General features: G+C 38.6%; 2 protein-coding genes across 8 annotated transcripts in view; both read left to right on the top strand.

Annotated features, from left to right (window-relative positions):
* Window positions 1-5,944, top strand: part of SLC4A7 (solute carrier family 4 member 7) — a 119,253-nt gene extending 113,309 nt beyond the window's left edge. For 4 of the 6 annotated variants that reach the window (XM_055557982.1, XM_055557983.1, XM_055557981.1 and 1 more), the window contains 2 exons: window positions 2,400-2,507; window positions 4,395-5,944. In XM_055557982.1, coding sequence (XP_055413957.1) covers window positions 2,400-2,507; window positions 4,395-4,476 — 190 coding nt within the window. In that variant the 3' untranslated portion in view covers window positions 4,477-5,944. The remainder of the gene's footprint in view (window positions 1-2,399; window positions 2,508-4,394) is intronic. The other 2 variants (XM_055557984.1, XM_055557986.1) reach the window with 1 other exon arrangement.
* Window positions 5,945-14,697: 8,753 nt separating this feature from the next.
* Window positions 14,698-18,553, top strand: part of NEK10 (NIMA related kinase 10) — a 116,664-nt gene continuing 112,808 nt past the window's right edge. For both annotated transcript variants that reach the window (XM_055557627.1, XM_055557628.1), the window contains exon 1: window positions 14,698-14,861. The gene's annotated coding sequence lies outside the window, so the exon portion shown is untranslated. The remainder of the gene's footprint in view (window positions 14,862-18,553) is intronic.

The raw sequence follows: 18,553 nt of genomic DNA, 5'->3' as shown, positions 1-18,553 counted from the left end.
AATGTTGTTAATATCTAATTATCTTGCTTCAACCTTTTTTCATTTTTAACTTTATAGTTTTTACAGAGGTCACATTTGGACTCTATGTGTTGATTAGTTTTGACAATGAATTCACAAATAATTTTTCTCTAATACTTTTTACTATTAATTTTTATCATGGGTATCCTTTCATGATTTTCCCACAAATTTGTATATATCTTAAATGGCAAGTATAGACATTTTGATATATCCATGTATAGTGCTCTGCTTCTCTAGATTCTGTAAATGTTTGTTAAATGAACCAATGTATTGACTTCGTGCTAAAAAGAGGGTGCAAGTGAAAGTCTTAGTTGCTTAGTCGTATTTGACTGTTTGCAACCCCATGGACTGTAGCCCACCGCGCTCCTCTGTCTATGGAACTCTCCAGGTAAGAATACTTGAGTGAGTTGCCGTTCCCTTCTCCAGGGAATCTTCCCAACCCGGGGATAAAATTCAGGTCTCCTGCATTGGAGGCAGATTCTTCAGCGTCTGAGCCTCCAGGGAGGTCCAAAAAGAGTATAGGAACTGCCATGGTAGTTACTGGTGACTCAGCAGTTTGCTGAGATGTTGGCCACTTAATTTCTGTAGGACCTACATTAGCTTTTCCTTACTGTGATTACACATGGACCTTGACAAATATAAGTGGAGTCCATACTTATACTTTCTGATATTTAACACAAAGAATGGGTATACATACGTATATTTACTTTGTCTACTGATGACATGAGCCATGATTAATGCCATTTTGCTTAAAACTTGAATATCCAGAATGCCAGGAATTGGCTGACCTGTTTGTCTGCCAGAACTTTAAGTCTACCTGCTTTGGATTTGTTTGTGTGTGTGTGTGTGTTAGTCACTTAGTCATGTCCGACTCTGCAACCTCATGGACTGTGTAGCCCACTGGACTACAGTGGAATTCTCCAGGCACAAATACTTTGAGTGGGTAGCCATTCCCTTCTCCAAGATTTGGATTATATGCCATAAAAATGAAGTAAGATAGCTTAGCAACATAGGAAAGCATTTGGAAACTGTAAAGTCCTACAAAATATGAAAATAATTTATTGAATGTAGATAAAATTTTTTCCATCTAGTTTTTACTTTGGAGGTAAACAAAATGTCTACTGTCTTCAGAGGGGGAGTCTCGATTTCTACTAATGGGAAAGTGGAGAAGAAACATTTAGAACCTAGAAAGTGTTTCAGGCATTTCTCTTTTCAATTATTGGAAGTTGGCAACTGAGCAAAGAAACATTTTCTTGGGGTAGACCGGGTTTCAGGTACTGCCATGGTGAATCTGGGTGTCCAGATGTGTGCGCTTGTAAAAACTTGGTAAAGCAGCCTTGGAGACTTTCCAGAGATTCTGTCACTCATTTCTGTAGTGTTCCATCATCAATGATGTGCAGACTTAACGTGTGAACAAAGGCCTGCTCTGTAGCCTTTTATAACTTAGCTGCCACCACACTGTTAATTTAATATCTGTTTTGACATTTGTATTCGTTGTTTGTTTGCATGAAATATTTTTGTTTGGGTGAAGAAAAAGGACTTGTAAGTGTGTTTCTATTAACTTCCTAGTACTTTCTTGTTACTTGCGACTGACAACCTTAAGCTCCAAGTTATTTATGGATGTCTTCATTACTGGACTTGGGGCCTTGAGGTAATTTTTGCAGTATTTCCTAGAGCCACAGTATAATTACATTTGTTTCTTACAATGAAAGGAAGTATTTTGTTCTTTGGATTTTGATAAATTTTATATATTAATAGTAACACTTTGAGGCTACCATATTACTGATATTGTAATAACCAGCTAAACGTGGTACTGACAAACCTTTTTGGTATTTTATCTGTTGAAGTATTTTAATTTCTAATTTTAAAGCATCCCGTTTCCCAGAATTCTTTTTAATGATTTGTAAAAACTTTGAAAAAAATGTTTTAAGTCCTAGTTGTTACTTTTCCTTATGTACTTTGGATAGTTGTTTGCTGCAACTGGAATTTGTGCAGATTATAAAAGTTTTCTAATTGACTTGATGCTGTATCACTTTTTATATTTAAAAGCACATTAATATATTCTTTCCTGTTATTTTAATAGTATACTTATAGCCAAGATAATCACCTTTGAGTATCATTGCCAAATTAATTAGTCTCATTCTTAGTTCTGATTATAAGGAAAGATGCAGTTTTTCCTTTATAATAGACCTTTATAATAGAGACCTTTATAATAGAACTCCAAAGTACTGATATCTTGCTGGACCTTGGTTTAAGTGCATGGCAAAGAGTTTTCTCAATTTTAAGTTGATGAAAGCATATATTACGTAGATAATAAGAATGACAGTATTAATGCTTTTGCAAGTACTGAATACTAACCAGAAAGTGTGTTTGTTCTTCAGTGTTGATCCCTCAGTTGTTAACATATCAGATGAAATGGCCAAAACTGCACAGTGGAAGGCACTGTCCATGAACACTGAGAATGCCAAAGTAACCAGACCTAACACGAGGTAGCTGTAACAATTTATGCATTTTCTAACTGTAGCGACTTCTAGTTTACTTATGGATAGCTATTTAGGAAACCATTCAATTTAACTCAATTTACGTAATTTATATTCTCCTTACTTAACAAAACCAACATTTTTTTCTTCTTCTTTTCCTTCTTCATCTGTCCATCATTTTACTGTGTCCTGGGGCAGATATGGGTACTGATTTTTTTTTTTTTTTTTTAATTTATAGTTGCCTACTTCAAAAAAAAAGAATTGGCATTATATTGTAATAAAAATAAATATATACATATGGAATAAATATATAAAAGATCAGAAACCACATAAAGAAAAAAAATTACCAAGGGTTGAATACTAAAATAGAATGCTGCCTCAGTTATGCTCTGATGGTCCCCCCAGAAATATACCTTGTTTTGTTTTGTTTCAGCCTACTCTATCTTCTGATGAGGTAAACATTTTCCTAGGAGATACTTGTAAGAAATTTAATCCATGATTGTAAAGGCCATTTAGTTTTATAATGAACCATGTATTACACAACTGTTTCATAACCCCTTATGTTTCTTGTTATGTAATAACTCTTTTCTTTCTTTCTCCCTCACTTTAAGACCTAAACTTCAGGAATTCTGACTTGATAATCATTAGTACTTTAACCCCTCATGTCTCTGGAGAAATTAGGTATTATCCTGTAGAATACTCAGTCATTCAGAGTCAACAGAAACTTATTTTGTGTATACTTTGTTCCAGACACTGTATTAGACATATATGCTTTATTAGACTGTATATGCAGCTTGGGTGTCAGATTAAAACTTCCCGGCAAGCAGTCACAGGTTTTTCCATCTTTCCCTTCCTCCTTTAGAACTTTGCTTTTGCTTAATCTTTGTTACCAGATTTTTTTTTTTTTTTTTTGCTTTTCTCCCATCATTTCTTGAGTTTTAATTCTCTAAGCTAGACTGTTTCCTTCACTTATATATATGATCTCAAAAGTTTTAAAGTTAAACTTTTTGTTATTTTGGATTATTTCATGCAGCTCAAATTTCACTAGATACTCTTTTAGTAATTTTTAGTAATTTTCAACTCCTGTCAGCACCCCTGGCCCACAATGTTAGTATAAAGACCTTAGACTAATATTATTTTGTCTTTTGTAAGTACTTCTGCCTTTCATTCAGGTTGCCCCTCAATTCAAAATAGCTTAGGAGGAAAGAGAATGTTTTGTTATGTTGTTCAACAGAAGAATGTTTGAGGTGTCTTCTTCAATTTTGTCTGGAGAAGGCAGCAGCAAACCATAGCATGTTTCTATATTTTGAAAAATGTTCAAAGCCCAGATATTCTTATTATAATTAACCAGTTAAATTCATGTACACAGAATCATTGTTTCTGATATTAACTTGAAAATGTAGAATCTTGTATTTGTGAACTTTGGGGAGATAAGGTTTAGAAATTTGTTCCATTTTGCAGGAAATTATCTGATGTTTATTTATACTGACAAAGGTTAAATAATTTTTTAAATATTAAATATTTAAATAGTTGTTTAAATTATTTAAATTTGATTAAATATTTGTCAGTAAAAGTCAAGTGTTACAACTGTTCATATATAAAGTAAAACTATTAAGTCAAGCATAGTCTTCATACCCTAACCAATTTTGAGTTGTAAGAAAATATGAATTTCAGTGGCAAAAATATCTATTAAAAAGCTAAGACTTTTTAATATTTGCCTTTGGGCATCAAAGTTTACTGATATGAAAAGAAAGCAGTAAGATAGTAATGGCAGCTGGTATGTTTATAGTATGAATAGCCATCTCAAAGGTATTATGGATATTTACTGTTGGCCATGTGTGAATGTAATATTTGACCATTTCAAAATTACTTATTCTCATTCTTTGTTTTAAATAGCCCTGAAAAACCTGTAAGTGTGAAAATAAATTTTGAAGATGAACCAAGAAAGAAATACCTGGATGCTGAAACTTCATTATAGATTTGAACCAAGAAGAATTATATATACAGATAGATTAGATACATATACATATATGTGTGTGTATATATAACGTGTGTGTTTCGTGTTGCTATATATAACAATATTGTATGTCATGCCCCTTATGCGTGACTATTGGGTTTTTTTCTTTTTTTTTTTTTTTGAAGTAGTGTCTGAAGTTTGTTAGGAGCACCATGGAGACTGTGTTTATAATGAAATGGTCTCTTGGAAGTGAGGTACATGGTTCTTACTAATCAAATATTTATTTTTCTGTTGGAAGTTTTTTTTTCTGTTCTGCAGTAGAAAAGTGTGGGAAAATGCGTTCAGTCTACTTTTCTTTAAATCTGTTCTTTAAAAAAAATAATCTTTAAATCTATTTAAATCAGTGGCAGTTCATACCAACCTTAAGTGATATGTGTTTTGTCCATATTTTAAAATTTTTTCCTTGAGTTGCTAGAAATGTTCCCATATGACTTCCCTTCTGCTAGTGCGCTGAGGGGAGAGCAGGGCGCTCTGCCTGTGCGGGGGCGTGGATGCCGCTGCGTCCCTCCTCCCTTACGCGTCCATCACGTTTCACAGTTTATGGGAACCTTCTGGCTGCAGAGGTACAGCAGTGGAAGCTTTCTAGATAAGACCTACACTTTTGACCTTTATATTTTTGAAATGTATTTTAAACCTTAAAACCCCCACATCTAGGTTTCCATTCTGATAAACAAGTAAAATTGCAAGTGATTTTATAATTTAACCCTGGTACCAGTCATTAGTTAATGAATTTTAAAAGCTATAAAATACCAGTTTAAACTAGTTAAACTTTATTGCCTTTATAGAATTTTTTTTCTATATCCTAATACCCTTTTAGAGCCCCATATGCCCACTCTGTTCTCTACTTTTGATGTCTTTTATGTAAAATGTGGTTAGTTTGTATCAGGTTCAAGTTCTTGATTATTTTTCTGTAAGTATAATTAATCAGGAGTCAGAATTCTCTTAAGTGGGTTAATGATCAGTATTACTTTATTAAGAATTACCTTTCATTTTCTCTTTACGTTGTTCTTTCTGTTGTATAGGTAATGTTTAATAGATTGTTATCTGTGATTTCATTTTAAGATATTTAATTTATTTTAATTGATATGATGCTTAAATGTTATATAAACATTTGAAAAGATGACACATATAGAGTAAATTTAATGTAGACAGTTGGTGCTCACTTGCGTTTATGGTTTATTATCTGAAAGCAGTTGATAGATTTTACATCTTTGATATAAAGCACTGCCATATTTGTATTTTAAAAGAAATTTAGACTTACTATGTGTATAGCTCAGATTGATGACATTCTTCCTAGTTTGTGTTTGTGTGTTTTATTTAGATTTTGGTTTTCTGAGCTGTCTTTTTAACTTCTAGCAAATCTTTTTAGTCATCTTTTATATACTTTTTAGCTCCATATGAAATAAATAAATATTGTTTTTGTTAAGCCTGTAGGACTGGATGAATGGGGTTGTGAAACTGATTTGGCAAAAGGATGATTTCTAAAAACCAAGCGAGTATTGAGAAGCCACTGAAATACTGAAAATGATAACATGAATGTTAGGATGAAAATTTCAATGAAATCCCAGTGCTCTCTTTAATCAGTTCTAATCAAAGTACAAAAGTATGAAGAATTGATCTTATAGAAGATCATGAGCGATGCCCAAAGCTGATGTTTTAGCAATTCTAGCAATCCATTCCAAACTACTTAACATGAAATTTCCACATCTAAGACCATGTTACCCAATGCTAGTTAAAATAACAGATTCACCTTCTGCCTCATGGGAGGCTGGAAATGTAACTAATTTTCTTTAGAAAGTGTAGCTGGCATCTTTTGGCGCTGCCTAAAGAAGAGAGATGCTGTGGTACTTGGTGAGAGAGTGTTACCCAGGGTGCTTGTTACTGTTACGAGCTTCCAGTGAAGTGAGTCCTTTTTGTTCATAGCAGCATAATCCTTTCCAAAGACCCCAGTATTTGCTGCTACAATTTTGTAAACTGCCCTGATTAACCTGAACAAGATGATTTCCTCACATCATTTCCTTGGGTCTGGACGTCACAGGGTTAACAAAATGTGCTTATTTTACAGGAAGTATATTTTAAAATTTAAACTGAAACCTCCTTGGGATCATAGTGTTTATGTGATTTTATTTAATTATGAAAACTGGCTATCCAGTGCCAGAAAAACCATGACTTGCAGAATGCTTTGCACTCCATGTTTTTACTGTTTTAATTGTAAAATAGTTTCTGCTTTCTTTTGACTACTTGACTTACCAAATGATCTGATATGACTACTCCATTGAAAAGCAAAGCTAATTCATGTTTAAGTAATAGCTTGTTTTATGTGGCTATGATATTTTCCCACCGTTTTTGGAAAATAACCATCATGGATAGCATTCTTTGAAAGATAGTGAAAACTTTAATTTAATACTTATATTGATTTTTAAATGTTGCCTTAAACGTGTATAGATGAGCAGTAGTGATTGCTATGTACTGATTTACCTCAAGGTGCAAAAGTATTAATAAACCTGTGCATATTCCATTTATAAAATAAAGTCATAGAAACAGCCCTGCACTTCCTCAGATGCCTTGGTCTCCAGGATAGAGCTCAGAGCTGCTGAGTACCCGGGCTGCGGGGCCGCTCAGGACACTCTTTCTTCCACCGGTTTTATTTATTATAGACATCTGTTTACAGAGACTAATAACATCCTCATGTTGACCATCTGAAAATTTAGTTTCTTTTGAATACTATTTCACTCTAATATTGCAGCTTTGGGGAAGACAATGAACTCTAGTTACTTCCTTGTGATGAAAGGATGATGCTCTATATTCTCTAATATTAAATACACAAAGTGAGGTGCATGATCTGTCTAATGGCTGTTGTCTGTGTGAGTGTGCCTGTGTGAATGATGTGGTCAATCATAAATCTCTCAATTTGTTTTAAAAAGCTGTGGCATATCATTGTTCATATTTGCCAAGTTTATAAAATGTGTAGGACAATTTTTTATGTGCTAATGCATGTATTTATAAAGCAGATTTCTTTACCACTCAAAATTACTAACTTTAACCTTTGTCCATTTAAAAAACCATTTCTGTTTCTTCCATATACCCAAAGTTTATGTATATATGTAATAGCTTTCTAATCTTTTCCTTTTGCAAAAAGTAGGTTCAAAATTCTGTAAAAAGAAAAGTGGTTTCTGAAACAGAGGTATGACACCAGAGCTTGCCGTTTTTAAAGGATTGTATCATGTACAACAGTTATGTAAATGTGCTCAACAGTATAACATGTGAATCCTGTTTTAAAGTGCTCAGATTTCGGATGTATAAGCCATTGATATAACATTGTAATTCAAAAATGTTTAAATTAAATAATTTAATGTTTTAAATTTATTTATGTAGATCACATCATTGTTATCATATGCAGTAGAACTATGTGAACTGTTTTTTGGTTTAGTCCAACAACTATTTATTTTTTTAGAAAGTTAAAGACTTTAAGGACATTCAAAATTTTAAATAGTGTTCATAATTCAGAACTTGGCAATTTTAATGTAAAGTTGGTACTTTTCTAACTTTAAAAAGTAATGTAAGTGTCAATAGTTGGAAATGGAATCATCTAAAGATAATTTTTTAATTTAATTAGCATAGATTGACTTCTGCAGTTGACTTAGAGTAATTGTTTTTTTAATCAGATTTTTGTGCATTGATTGATTTTTGTGTTGTGGTCTTCCTTTTGTTACTTTCATATTAAAAGGTATTTTTTGTTTTGTTTTGGGGGGTTTATCTTCCAGTGTTTACTCCGTTTAAATAAATAGAAATTGAATTTTATTGTTCATTTATACAGTATTTGATAGCTTGGTATAATAAGAACAGTACAGTTCTAATTTTTATGACTTTTATAATTATCAATACCATGATATTTTCTATTATAATAAAACCCAAAGTAAATTAAACATTTAAAATGTAGAACTGATATTTTTAATCTATATGAAGTACAAGTATCTACCAGTCTAGAATGTGAATAATCTTGCTTTTCAAATCTGTTTCATAATATTAGAAGAAAACTATTTTTTGGAGATGTTATTGAAGTTGAAAGAGCAATAAAAGTCTACTGAATCAGTCATTGAATATTGTCTTTACTTTGGTATTAGAAGAGCCCCCCCACTACATGAGAGGGGACGGAGAAAAAGCAAGTAATTTCTGTTTGCTGCCTCCTGATTTTCCTGTGCTTTAGTAAGCAGGAGACAGAAAAGAGGAAACAGTGAGAGAAGAAAATGAAATGAAACAGTGTGTGTTTCACCATGATTTTGTGATAGTTAAGAAATAATGAAATTAAAGCCCTTTAAGATAGGCTGGTCCAGTATATTCCCTATTTTAAGACACATCTGTTTAGAGTGAGAATCTTACAATGTGGAGTGTAATAAACACACATCACATTGCATGATGGGTAATGAGCGTATCTCAGGCGTGCTTTTCTTTTTTGTTTTTAGTGATTAATTTTATTATGAATTTTTTTTTTAAATAATAGCCAATGACGGGGTTTGGTTTATCTTCCACTAGGCACATATGGAGCACTTCTTCCTGTGTTTTCTGGACTTGCTGTAAGGTTTCTGATTTCCCACAGTGAATCTGATAACCTTTGGGAAAGAGATGGAAAAAAGTGCTTAAGGTTTTAGAAGCTTCATTTGAAAGTTCTGTTTACATTTACTTGAGGGAAGAAATATTTTTTGTCAATGTATTATCCCCAGTTACAGAGCCTTGAGATTTTGTGGGCGTTGAGGGTGGGGAGAACAAAGAAAACAGTGAGTTTCCCACTCAGTTTTGTTTGCTCTTGCTCCTTAAGGCAGGTCTGATCTCTCCAGCATCAGTTCTGTGACCTTCACATCACTAACTGTGCTTTTCATGAAAACACTCCTATTGTTTGGAAAACCTTCGTTCCTATTTCTCTGCTGTTCTTTCAAAGCTCAGTGTGAGTTGTGCCTTTTCTTCCAGTTGTGCTCTCCATGTGCTGTCTGCTGTAGGAGCGTTTTCCTGCCTCCACTCAAGAGTGTGTGTCTGTGTTTAAAAATACTCTCTTACTGTTTTTGTTCTTTTCCTAGACCAGTGGTCTAGGGGCATTTTAGAAATTTGGGGAATTTTTTTTGTGTGTGTTCTTGTTGATTCTGAATATTTATTTAAATATCTATGTAAGGTACTTTTGTTGGTTCCTTATGTTAGTTATGACATTATACTATTTTACTTTGGAATATGGGATTTACATGACCTGTGGATTCACATTAGGATAGTGAAAGGGGTGTTCAGAAACACCAGTAGGGGATTTGAAGTCCTACAAACTTAGACTCTACCACGTCAGCCACGAGCCTGATGCACACGTGAGCGCCTTGCGGGCCTTGTGTCTGTCTCACCTCAGGAGCACAGGATGGGCGGCGCCACCCAGGTGGGTGTGCTGCCCCTCTGCTCCACAGTCCCTGGTGTCCCAGGCCTCTTAATCATCTATATGACTGTCAGTTGTATTCAGGGGAGGCCTAAACATTAAGATTTTATTTTAAGAAAGAGGAGAAAGAGAAAGATGGGAAGCTCATTGAGTATTCTGATAAAAGTTCAGAGGAATACTTTTGTCTCCTGCTTAATATTTAAAATGTCTCTAGAGAATACGTCTGCCTTCCCTGTCACCTTTTTGTTTTGAATCAGGTTTTGGAAGATTTAATCACCGCACTAATGGACATGCCCACGGGGCTTGAAACTATATTAAGATGAGATTGAATTGTTCAGGAAGCAGCATGGTGGTTAAGGCTGGGCTCTAGATTGGAACTCTTTAGATCTCCCCTGCCTCCATCAATTACCAGCTCTGCTATGGGCCTCCTGGCTCTAAACTAGGATGAGAAATAACCAGACGATGTGAAGAGTAAGTCAAACAACGAGGAAAGAGTTTGGAACAGTCCCTGGCACAAAATAAACGCTCATAAAGCTTCATAATGTGTGTACACTCATCTCACACGCTAGTAAAGTAATGCTCAAAATTCTCCAAGCCAGGCTTCAACAGTACATGACCGTGAACTTCTGGTAGTTCAAGCTGGATTTACAAAAGGCAGAGGAACCAGAGATCAAATTGCCAACATCCTTTGGATTATAAAAAAAATGAGACTTCCAGAAAAACATCTATTTCTGCTTTATTGACTATGCCAAAGCCTTTGACTGTGTGGATCACAAAAAAACTGTGGAAAATTCTTAAAGAGATTGGAATACCAGACCACCTGACCTGCCTCTTGAGAAACCTGTATGCAGGTCAGGAAGCAACAGTTAGAACTGGACATGGAACAGCAGAATGGTTCCAAATAGGGAAAGGAGTACATCAAGGCTGTATATTGTCACCCTGCTTATTTAACTTTTATGCAGAGTACACCATGAGAAATGCTGGGCTGGATGAAGCACAAGCTGAAATCCAAATTGCCGGGAGAAATATTAATAACCTCAGATATGCAGATGACACCACCCTTATGGCAGAAAGTGAAGAAGAACTAAAGAGCTTCTTGATCAAAGTGAAAGAGTAGAGTGAAAAGTTTGGCTTAAAGCTCAACATTCAGAAAACGAAGATCATGGCATCCGGTCCCATGGCAAATAGATGGGGAAACAGTGGCAGACTTTATTTTCTTGGGCTCCAAAATCACTGCGGATGGTGACTGCAGCCATGAAATTAAAAGACGCTTAACTCCTTGGAAGGAAAGTTATGACCAACCTAGATAGCATATTAAAAAGCAGAGACATCACTTTGCCTACAAAGGTCCGTCCTATCAAGGTTATGGTTTTTCCAGTAGTCATGTATGGATGTGAGAGTTGGACTATAAACAAAGCTGAGCACCAAAGAATTGATGCTTTTGAACTGTGGTGTTGGAGAAGACTCTTGAGAGTCCCTTGGACTGCAAGGAGATCCAATCAGTCCATCCTAAAGGAGATCAGTCCTGGGTGTTCATTGGAAGGACTGATGTTGAAGCTGAAACTTCCAATACTTTGGCCACCTGATACGAGGAGCTGACTCATTGGAAAAGACCCTGATGCTAGGCAAGATTGAAGGCAGGAGGAGAAGGGGACGACAGAGGGTGAGATGGTTGGATGGCATCACTGACTCAATGGACATGAGTTTGAGTAAACTCCGGGAGTTGGTGATGGACAGGGAGGCCTGGCGTGCTGCAGTCCATGGGGTTGCAAAGAGTCAGACAGGACTGAGCGACTGAACTGACTGACTGACTATATTTCTCACAAAAATGAATTCAAATATGTTTGTCTTTTTCTAAACTTTTTCATGGGCAAGTCCATTTAAGTTTCTCCTTCTTTATAAAATGAGACTTGATCCCACTTTGGTTTTGTTTCAGTAGGCTGAACACAGCTACCTTATTACTAACTTTTCATTATGCATGTTCCTTTCATTTATGCATGGATGTGCAACCTATATCCTATCATTTATAATAAATTGTACATGTTCTTGTTCCATAATGATTTATCCTATGAGTTTTTCTGATCTGAATTTGCTATATATGAAGATAGTGATTGAAATTCTTTTCATGGATAGGTAATTCAGAAACCAACCTCATAAATTACCTTATTTCATGAGAATGGCCATGAAACAACACTGAAATCAGTAATGTGATTTATAAGTACCCCTTAAAGAGTCCAGATACAATGCTGGAGTCACTTTTCTATAAGCATTGAGTATAAATAATTGGGTTTATTTTTACCTGAAACCTCCTCTATGATCATAAGATAAAATGAATAAATAAATAAGAAAATTTCAAAGGAAAATAGAACACAGGATTAAAGATTTCGAAGACAGTTATGAAGGAACTAGCTGAGTAGAGGAGAGAAGTTTGCCTAGGCAAACCTGTGGATAAGAGTATACTTATCTGGTGCCCCGTGGGAAAACCTATGTTTCAGGAAGTCAGCGTACCCAATGTGATATATATATATATATATATGGCTGTGCAAAATATCAAGAAAGGCTTCTCATGTTCCTAGGAAAGCTGTATTTGGAAATATATAAATTATGTAAATCATGTTAAATAAGGAAGTCCAATAGGAAGAAACCTCCAAGTGATGTGTAAGTAGTAGTTTATTATGTATGTGGAATCCAGAAAAAAATAGTCATATATTCATATATATATAAGTAATATTTGCCCAGTCTTTCAGAAATATAATGGTAAATATACTCACCAGTGTGAGTAAGGGGAAAGGTAGTGAAAACACTACCCCAACAACTGTAGTTGCCTCTCTTAATGTAAGGTATGAAAAGAGGTGAGAGATTAGGATCCTCTGGTGGCAAATGTTCCAGGAGGTCACATGAACTTAAAGCCCTCCAGCTACTCAGGAAGGTTTCATACAATGCTCAGGCCAGCAGCAATAGAGTGTGCATTTTTTTCCAGGGGAATTTCCAACACCCGTGTTTGTTTGATCGAGTGACAGACGTGAATCACCGCTCATGTTCATGTTGATGTTCTGAAAATTTGTTGTCCAGCTTCTTCCTCAGCACAATAGACCACTTCTCAAATTCTTTCCTGATTAGGTTTAGGAAATCAGACCACCATTTTTTCTTTGCCTTTTTTCCCCCTTTTTTCTCTTTTCCCCTGATTCCGCATCTTTATATAGTTTTAGAAAGACACCATTGGTAGTATACAAGAATAGTTTTAATGTAAACCAAGATCTCTGAATCTCTTTCCATGCATACGTCCTGCCTATAATACTACATTGTGTGGGACACCATACTCTTGAATGCCTTTTTTCACTGTGTCTGCCTCTCAACACCCTTTTATGGGGATGTCTATTTCTCTTCTGTGTATCTTTCATTTGTTTTCTGAAGCTTGGTTCCACTAATAAAATTTTATTTCCTGTTTGTTTTTTTTTTTCTTGCAGTTTTTGTTCCTCAGTTCAGTTCTGTTCAGTCGCTCAGTCGTGTCTGACTCTGCGACCCCGTGAATTGCAGCACGCCAGGCCTCCCTGTCCATCACCAACTCCCGGAGTTCACTGAGACTCAGGTCCATCGAGTCGGTGATGCCATCCAGCCATCTCATCCTCTGTTGTCCCCTTTTCCTCCTGCCCCCAATCCCTCCCAGCATCACAGTCTTTTCCAATGAGTCAACTCTTCGCATGAGGTGACCAAAGTACTGGAGTTTCAGCTTTAGCATCATTCCTTCCAAAGAACACCCAGGGCCGATCTCCTTCAGAATGGACTGGTTGGATCTCCTTGCAGTCCAAGGGACTCTCAAGAGTCTTCTCCAACACCACAGCCTCACAAAAGTGAATTCTAATGCATTTGCCTAATTTTCCTGACCCTTTTCATGGGCAAGTCCATTCGAAGTTTTTCTGAAATGGGGCTATATTCCACCCTGGTTTTAGTTCAGCAGTTTGAACACAGCTCCTTCATTACTATTTCTTTATTATTCATGTTCATGCATCATGTTCATGCATTCATGGATATGCATCCTTAGAAAGGAATTGCAGTTCAATTCAGTTCAGTCGCTCAGTCGTGTCCGACTCTATGCGACCCTATGGACTACAGCACGCCAGGCTTCCCTGTCACCAGCTCCTGGAGTTAAACTCATGTCCATCGAGTCCATGTGATGTTAAGAGGTTTTTTTTAAGCTGTCATAAAATTCAAACATTTTTCAATAAAAAGATTCAGGCTCTCACGAAAGATTAAGCTCCTTGCTCAACCCCACAAACGAGCTGGTGACAGGTGTCCACGCGGCTCACACCATGTCCCCATCTCCTGCTGCGGGCCAGAATCGTTCAACGTGTCTCCACGTCACACAGAGGCTCCTCAGCAGGTGGCACTGATCTGAAACTTTTCACAGTAAATCTGCTTTGAAAGGTAGTTGATTTTTAGTCCATACCAGTTCTTGAAATTAAGCACCCCAAAGTGAAGCTGCTCTTTCCCACCCATTTTATCTCAAACGCCGAAGGTTGGTACCCGAGTCCACAGGAGCCCGGAGGGCACCTAGAGTCTGTGGGAGGCGGTGTCGCGCCCCTCAAGCCCCACCTCCCCGCTCGCGCGGCGCCGCGTGGCCCTGCGCGTTCTCCGCTGCTACGGCAACCTGAGGCCGGCGTCCCCGTCTCCACGGCCCCAAAACGGCCGCAAGTGACTGGCTGAGAAGCCCGACGGGCGGAACAAGAGGCGTCGGCATTGGCTAAGGCCGCGACGGTTGGCGGCCGGAAGGAAGATTTGACTGGAGCACCAACGGTGCTGCTGGCGGCAGTACCCCTGAGACTGAGGGGACAGGGCGCGAGGTGGGGGCTAGGAGGACAGGCCCCGAGCCAGAGCAGCGTGACCGCAGCAGAAACGATGAGATGCGCCTCGGCCTGAAGGAGGGGCCCTCCCTCGGGCGGTGAGTGAGTCCTAGACAAGCCTCCCTCCGCCGGCTGGCGGTTTCAGCAGGGTCTCCCGAGAGATGCCCGCGGGTGCTTGCGGAGCAGCCTGCGGCCTCGCAGTGAGCGCTCCTCGGCAGGAGGCAGGGCAGAGGGTGCGGGCTGTCGGGCTTGCGAGAGTCACTGTGAGCCTGTCTCTTAGCAGACGGGTGGTATTGGGCGGAAGGATGCTCGGTAAGCGTCCGACGATGCGTGATGGTCCTTTCAGGTCCCTAAAGTACTTACTCTGTTTACAGGAAGCCTGAGTGTGTCTCTCCCAGTTTGCTCCTAAACCTCTGGAGACTCCTTCATAAAACCCTTTCTGGGCGTCGCTTCTCTGCCTTCCCGTTATATGGTGCTGTTCTGACATTCCCTCTGCTTCTCCACGTGGGTGAGCCTGTCTAGTTCCATGCCTCCAGGCAACACATGTCTACTGATTCCTTGAAAACCTCCACCTTCAGCCTAGGCTGCTCCACTCGCTCCAGACCCCAGAACCCAACTGCGAGTTAGCTCCACACGTGTGCAGGCTTAAACACGGGTGGCTCAGAGGTTAAAGCGTCTGCCTCCAATGCGGGAGACACGAGTTCGATTCCTGGGTCGGGAAGATCCCCTGGAGAAGGAAATGGTAACCCACTCCAGTATTCTTGCCTGGAGAATCCCATGGACAGAGAAGCCTGGCAGGCTACAGTCCACGGGGTCGCGAAGAGTCGGACACGACTGAGCGACCTCACTTTTCCCGGTTCCCATGGAGTGTCTCACCCTTGGATTCCTTATCTGGGTCGGACACGACTGAGCGACTTCACTTTTCCCGGTTCCCACGGAGTGTCTCACCCTTGGATTCCTTATCTGGGGCACCAAGACACAAAAACCACATCTGGACAATTGACATTTACTGCCTCTGCTTCATTTCCACCAGTTATCAAGGCGGTGCCTTCTTCATAGCTGTCAAATCAGTTCCCATCTCACTGTCGCCCTTCTTGCATTATCATTTCCACCAGTATTTTGGTTAAATTTAACAAGGGTCCACCTTTCCCGACTGTCCCTATCTCATCCATTTTCCCATCTATTGTTAGACTGATGTTTGTTTAAAAACGTATAAGGGCATTTCACTTCCTGCCGAGACTGCCTGTCTTCCCATCCAGACTTCCTGGTTAGGCCTTTCCTCAGCAGGTTTTCCTTTGTTCCTAGAACAGCTGCCTTCTTTCCGGTGTGTGCTGATTCACCTGCTGCCCACACTGCCTGCAGTGGACTCCACTTCTGGACATTCCCCAACCCTGCCCTCACTCCCCAGTCACTCTCTCTGTGTCATGTGTCTGCTTCCTCCTCTAGACACACACTCTGAGGGCAGAGGCAAGTCTGTCTTACTCACCATTTGTCATATCTGTCAGAGTACCCTGCGTGTAGCAGGGGCTTGATAAATACTGGTTAAATGAATGATTCTCTAAAAGGAGAAGTTACTGTTTTTCACAGCATCCAGTACAGTTTTTACCTATGAAAGGTGAATGCTGAATTTACAGGTTTTTGATTTCAAGATCCTTGGTGTTGAAAACTACTTCAGTTCTCAATCCATATTTCATGCTATAATCATATTAATGGTAGCTGCTGTTATATGGCATAAGTTTAACATGGAAAACAGAGAGAGTACAGAGTAGTTTGCAAAAGATGGGCTTTGAATCAGATATATTCAAACCCAGGTATATGGCTTTGAATCCTGGCTCCAACCGTTTGCCTTTGTGGCCCCTTGTCTGTGGCTTCTTTATCTGTGCAATGGGATAATAACAACACTCATCTCATAGAGTTATTTTAAAGACTAAATGACTTGATATAACCTATGTCAAGTGCTTAGTGCCTTATCTTAATTTTTCACATGGGTGAAAAATAGAAGCACTCACTGCTGTATAACAGAGGGAGCTCAGCCTGCTACTCTGTGACAACCTAGAGGGGTGGGATGGAATGGGGAGTGGGAGTGAGGGAGGTTCAAGAAGGAGGAGACACATGTATACTTATGGCTGATTCATGTTGTTGTATGGCAGAAATCAACACAACTGTAAAGCAATTATCCTCCAACTAAATTTTTTAAAAAATTAGAAACATTCACAAGGATGTTTGTAGCTGCTTTAGTCGCAATTACCAAATATCTGCAAACAACCAAGATGTCCTTCAGAGAGGGAATGGATAAATTTACTGTGGTGCATCCAGACAATGGAATACTATTCATAGCTAAAAAGAAATTCAGGGACTTCCATGGTCTGGTGGTTAAGAGTGTGCTTATCAGTGCAGGGGACATGGGTTCAGTCCTTGGTGGGAGACGATCCCACATGCCTCGGAGCAACTAAGCCCACACACCATAACCACTGAAGCCTGGGAGCCTAGAGCCCATGCTCAGGAACAAGAGAAGTTACCACAATGAGAAGCCTGCACCCCACAGCTGGAGAGTAGCCCCCACTCGCCACAGCTAGAGAAAGCTCTCGTATAGCAACAAAGATCCAGTACAGGCAAAAATAAAAAGAAATAACTATTAAGCCATGGAAAGACATGGAGGAACCTTAAATGCATATTACTAAGAAGAGTAAGAAGCCAATCTGAAAAGGCTATATACTGTATGATTCCAACTATATGACATTCTGGAAAAGGCAAAACTATGGGGACAGTGAAAAGATCATTGGTTATCAGGGGTTAGCAGGCAGTGGAGGAGGAATAAGCAGGTAGAGCACAGAAGATTTTTAGGGTAGATTTTTACTTGCTCTGTATGACATCATAATGGTGGATACATGCATTATGTCCAAACACATAGAATGTACACCACCTATGTTGTACATAGGTGTTGTACAGAGTTCACCATAGGTGGTGTACATAGGATACAAAGTATCCCATGTCCATGGAGAATCCCATGGACACAGGAGCCTGGCAGGTACAGTTCATGGGGTAGCAAAGTGTCAGACCCTACTGAAATGACTAGCACACATGCACACATCCAAGCAGTATGGTGTGACTGGGTTATAGGATGATGTCCTAGAAATTGCACTTGACTGAACTAACTGATTTTTACCTTTTGTGAACTGACCATGGAAATTTCACAATTCCAAACTTCAGTGTTTCTTGTTCTGTGCCATCTGCAAGTAGTATTGATCATGAGGGAGGCTATGCTATGTGTTTGGACATAATGCATGTATCCACCATTATGATGTCATACAGAGTATATAAAAATCTACCCTAAAAATCTTCTGTGCTCTACCTGTTTATTCCTCCTCCACCCCCTGCTAACCCCTGATAACCAATGATCTGTTGTCCATAGGTGGTGAACTCTAAAGTATCCTATGGACTCTGGATAATAATGATGTGTTAATGTAGGTTCATCCTTGGGAATAACTATGCCATCTGCAAGTAGTATTGATCATGAGGGAGGCTATGCTAGTGTGTAGGGGGGTACATGGGAAATCTCTATACCTCCCTCTCAAATTTGTGGTAAACCTAAAACTGCCCTAAAGAATAAAGTCTTTTAAAAGTAGAACAAGAAACACTGAAGTTTGGAATTGTGAAATTTCCATGGTCAGTTCACAAAAGATAAAAATCAGTTAGTTCAGTCAAGTGCAATTTCTAGGACATCCTATAACCCAGTCACACCATACTGCTTGGATGTGTGCATGCGTGCTAAGTCATTTCAGTAGTGTCT

This window comes from Bubalus kerabau, chromosome 20 (assembly GCF_029407905.1).
Source record: "Bubalus kerabau isolate K-KA32 ecotype Philippines breed swamp buffalo chromosome 20, PCC_UOA_SB_1v2, whole genome shotgun sequence".
NCBI classification, from domain to species: Eukaryota; Metazoa; Chordata; class Mammalia; order Artiodactyla; family Bovidae; genus Bubalus; species Bubalus kerabau.
The sequence above is the reverse complement of the archived record's forward strand: the minus strand, read 5'-3'. Positions and strand labels throughout refer to the sequence as shown.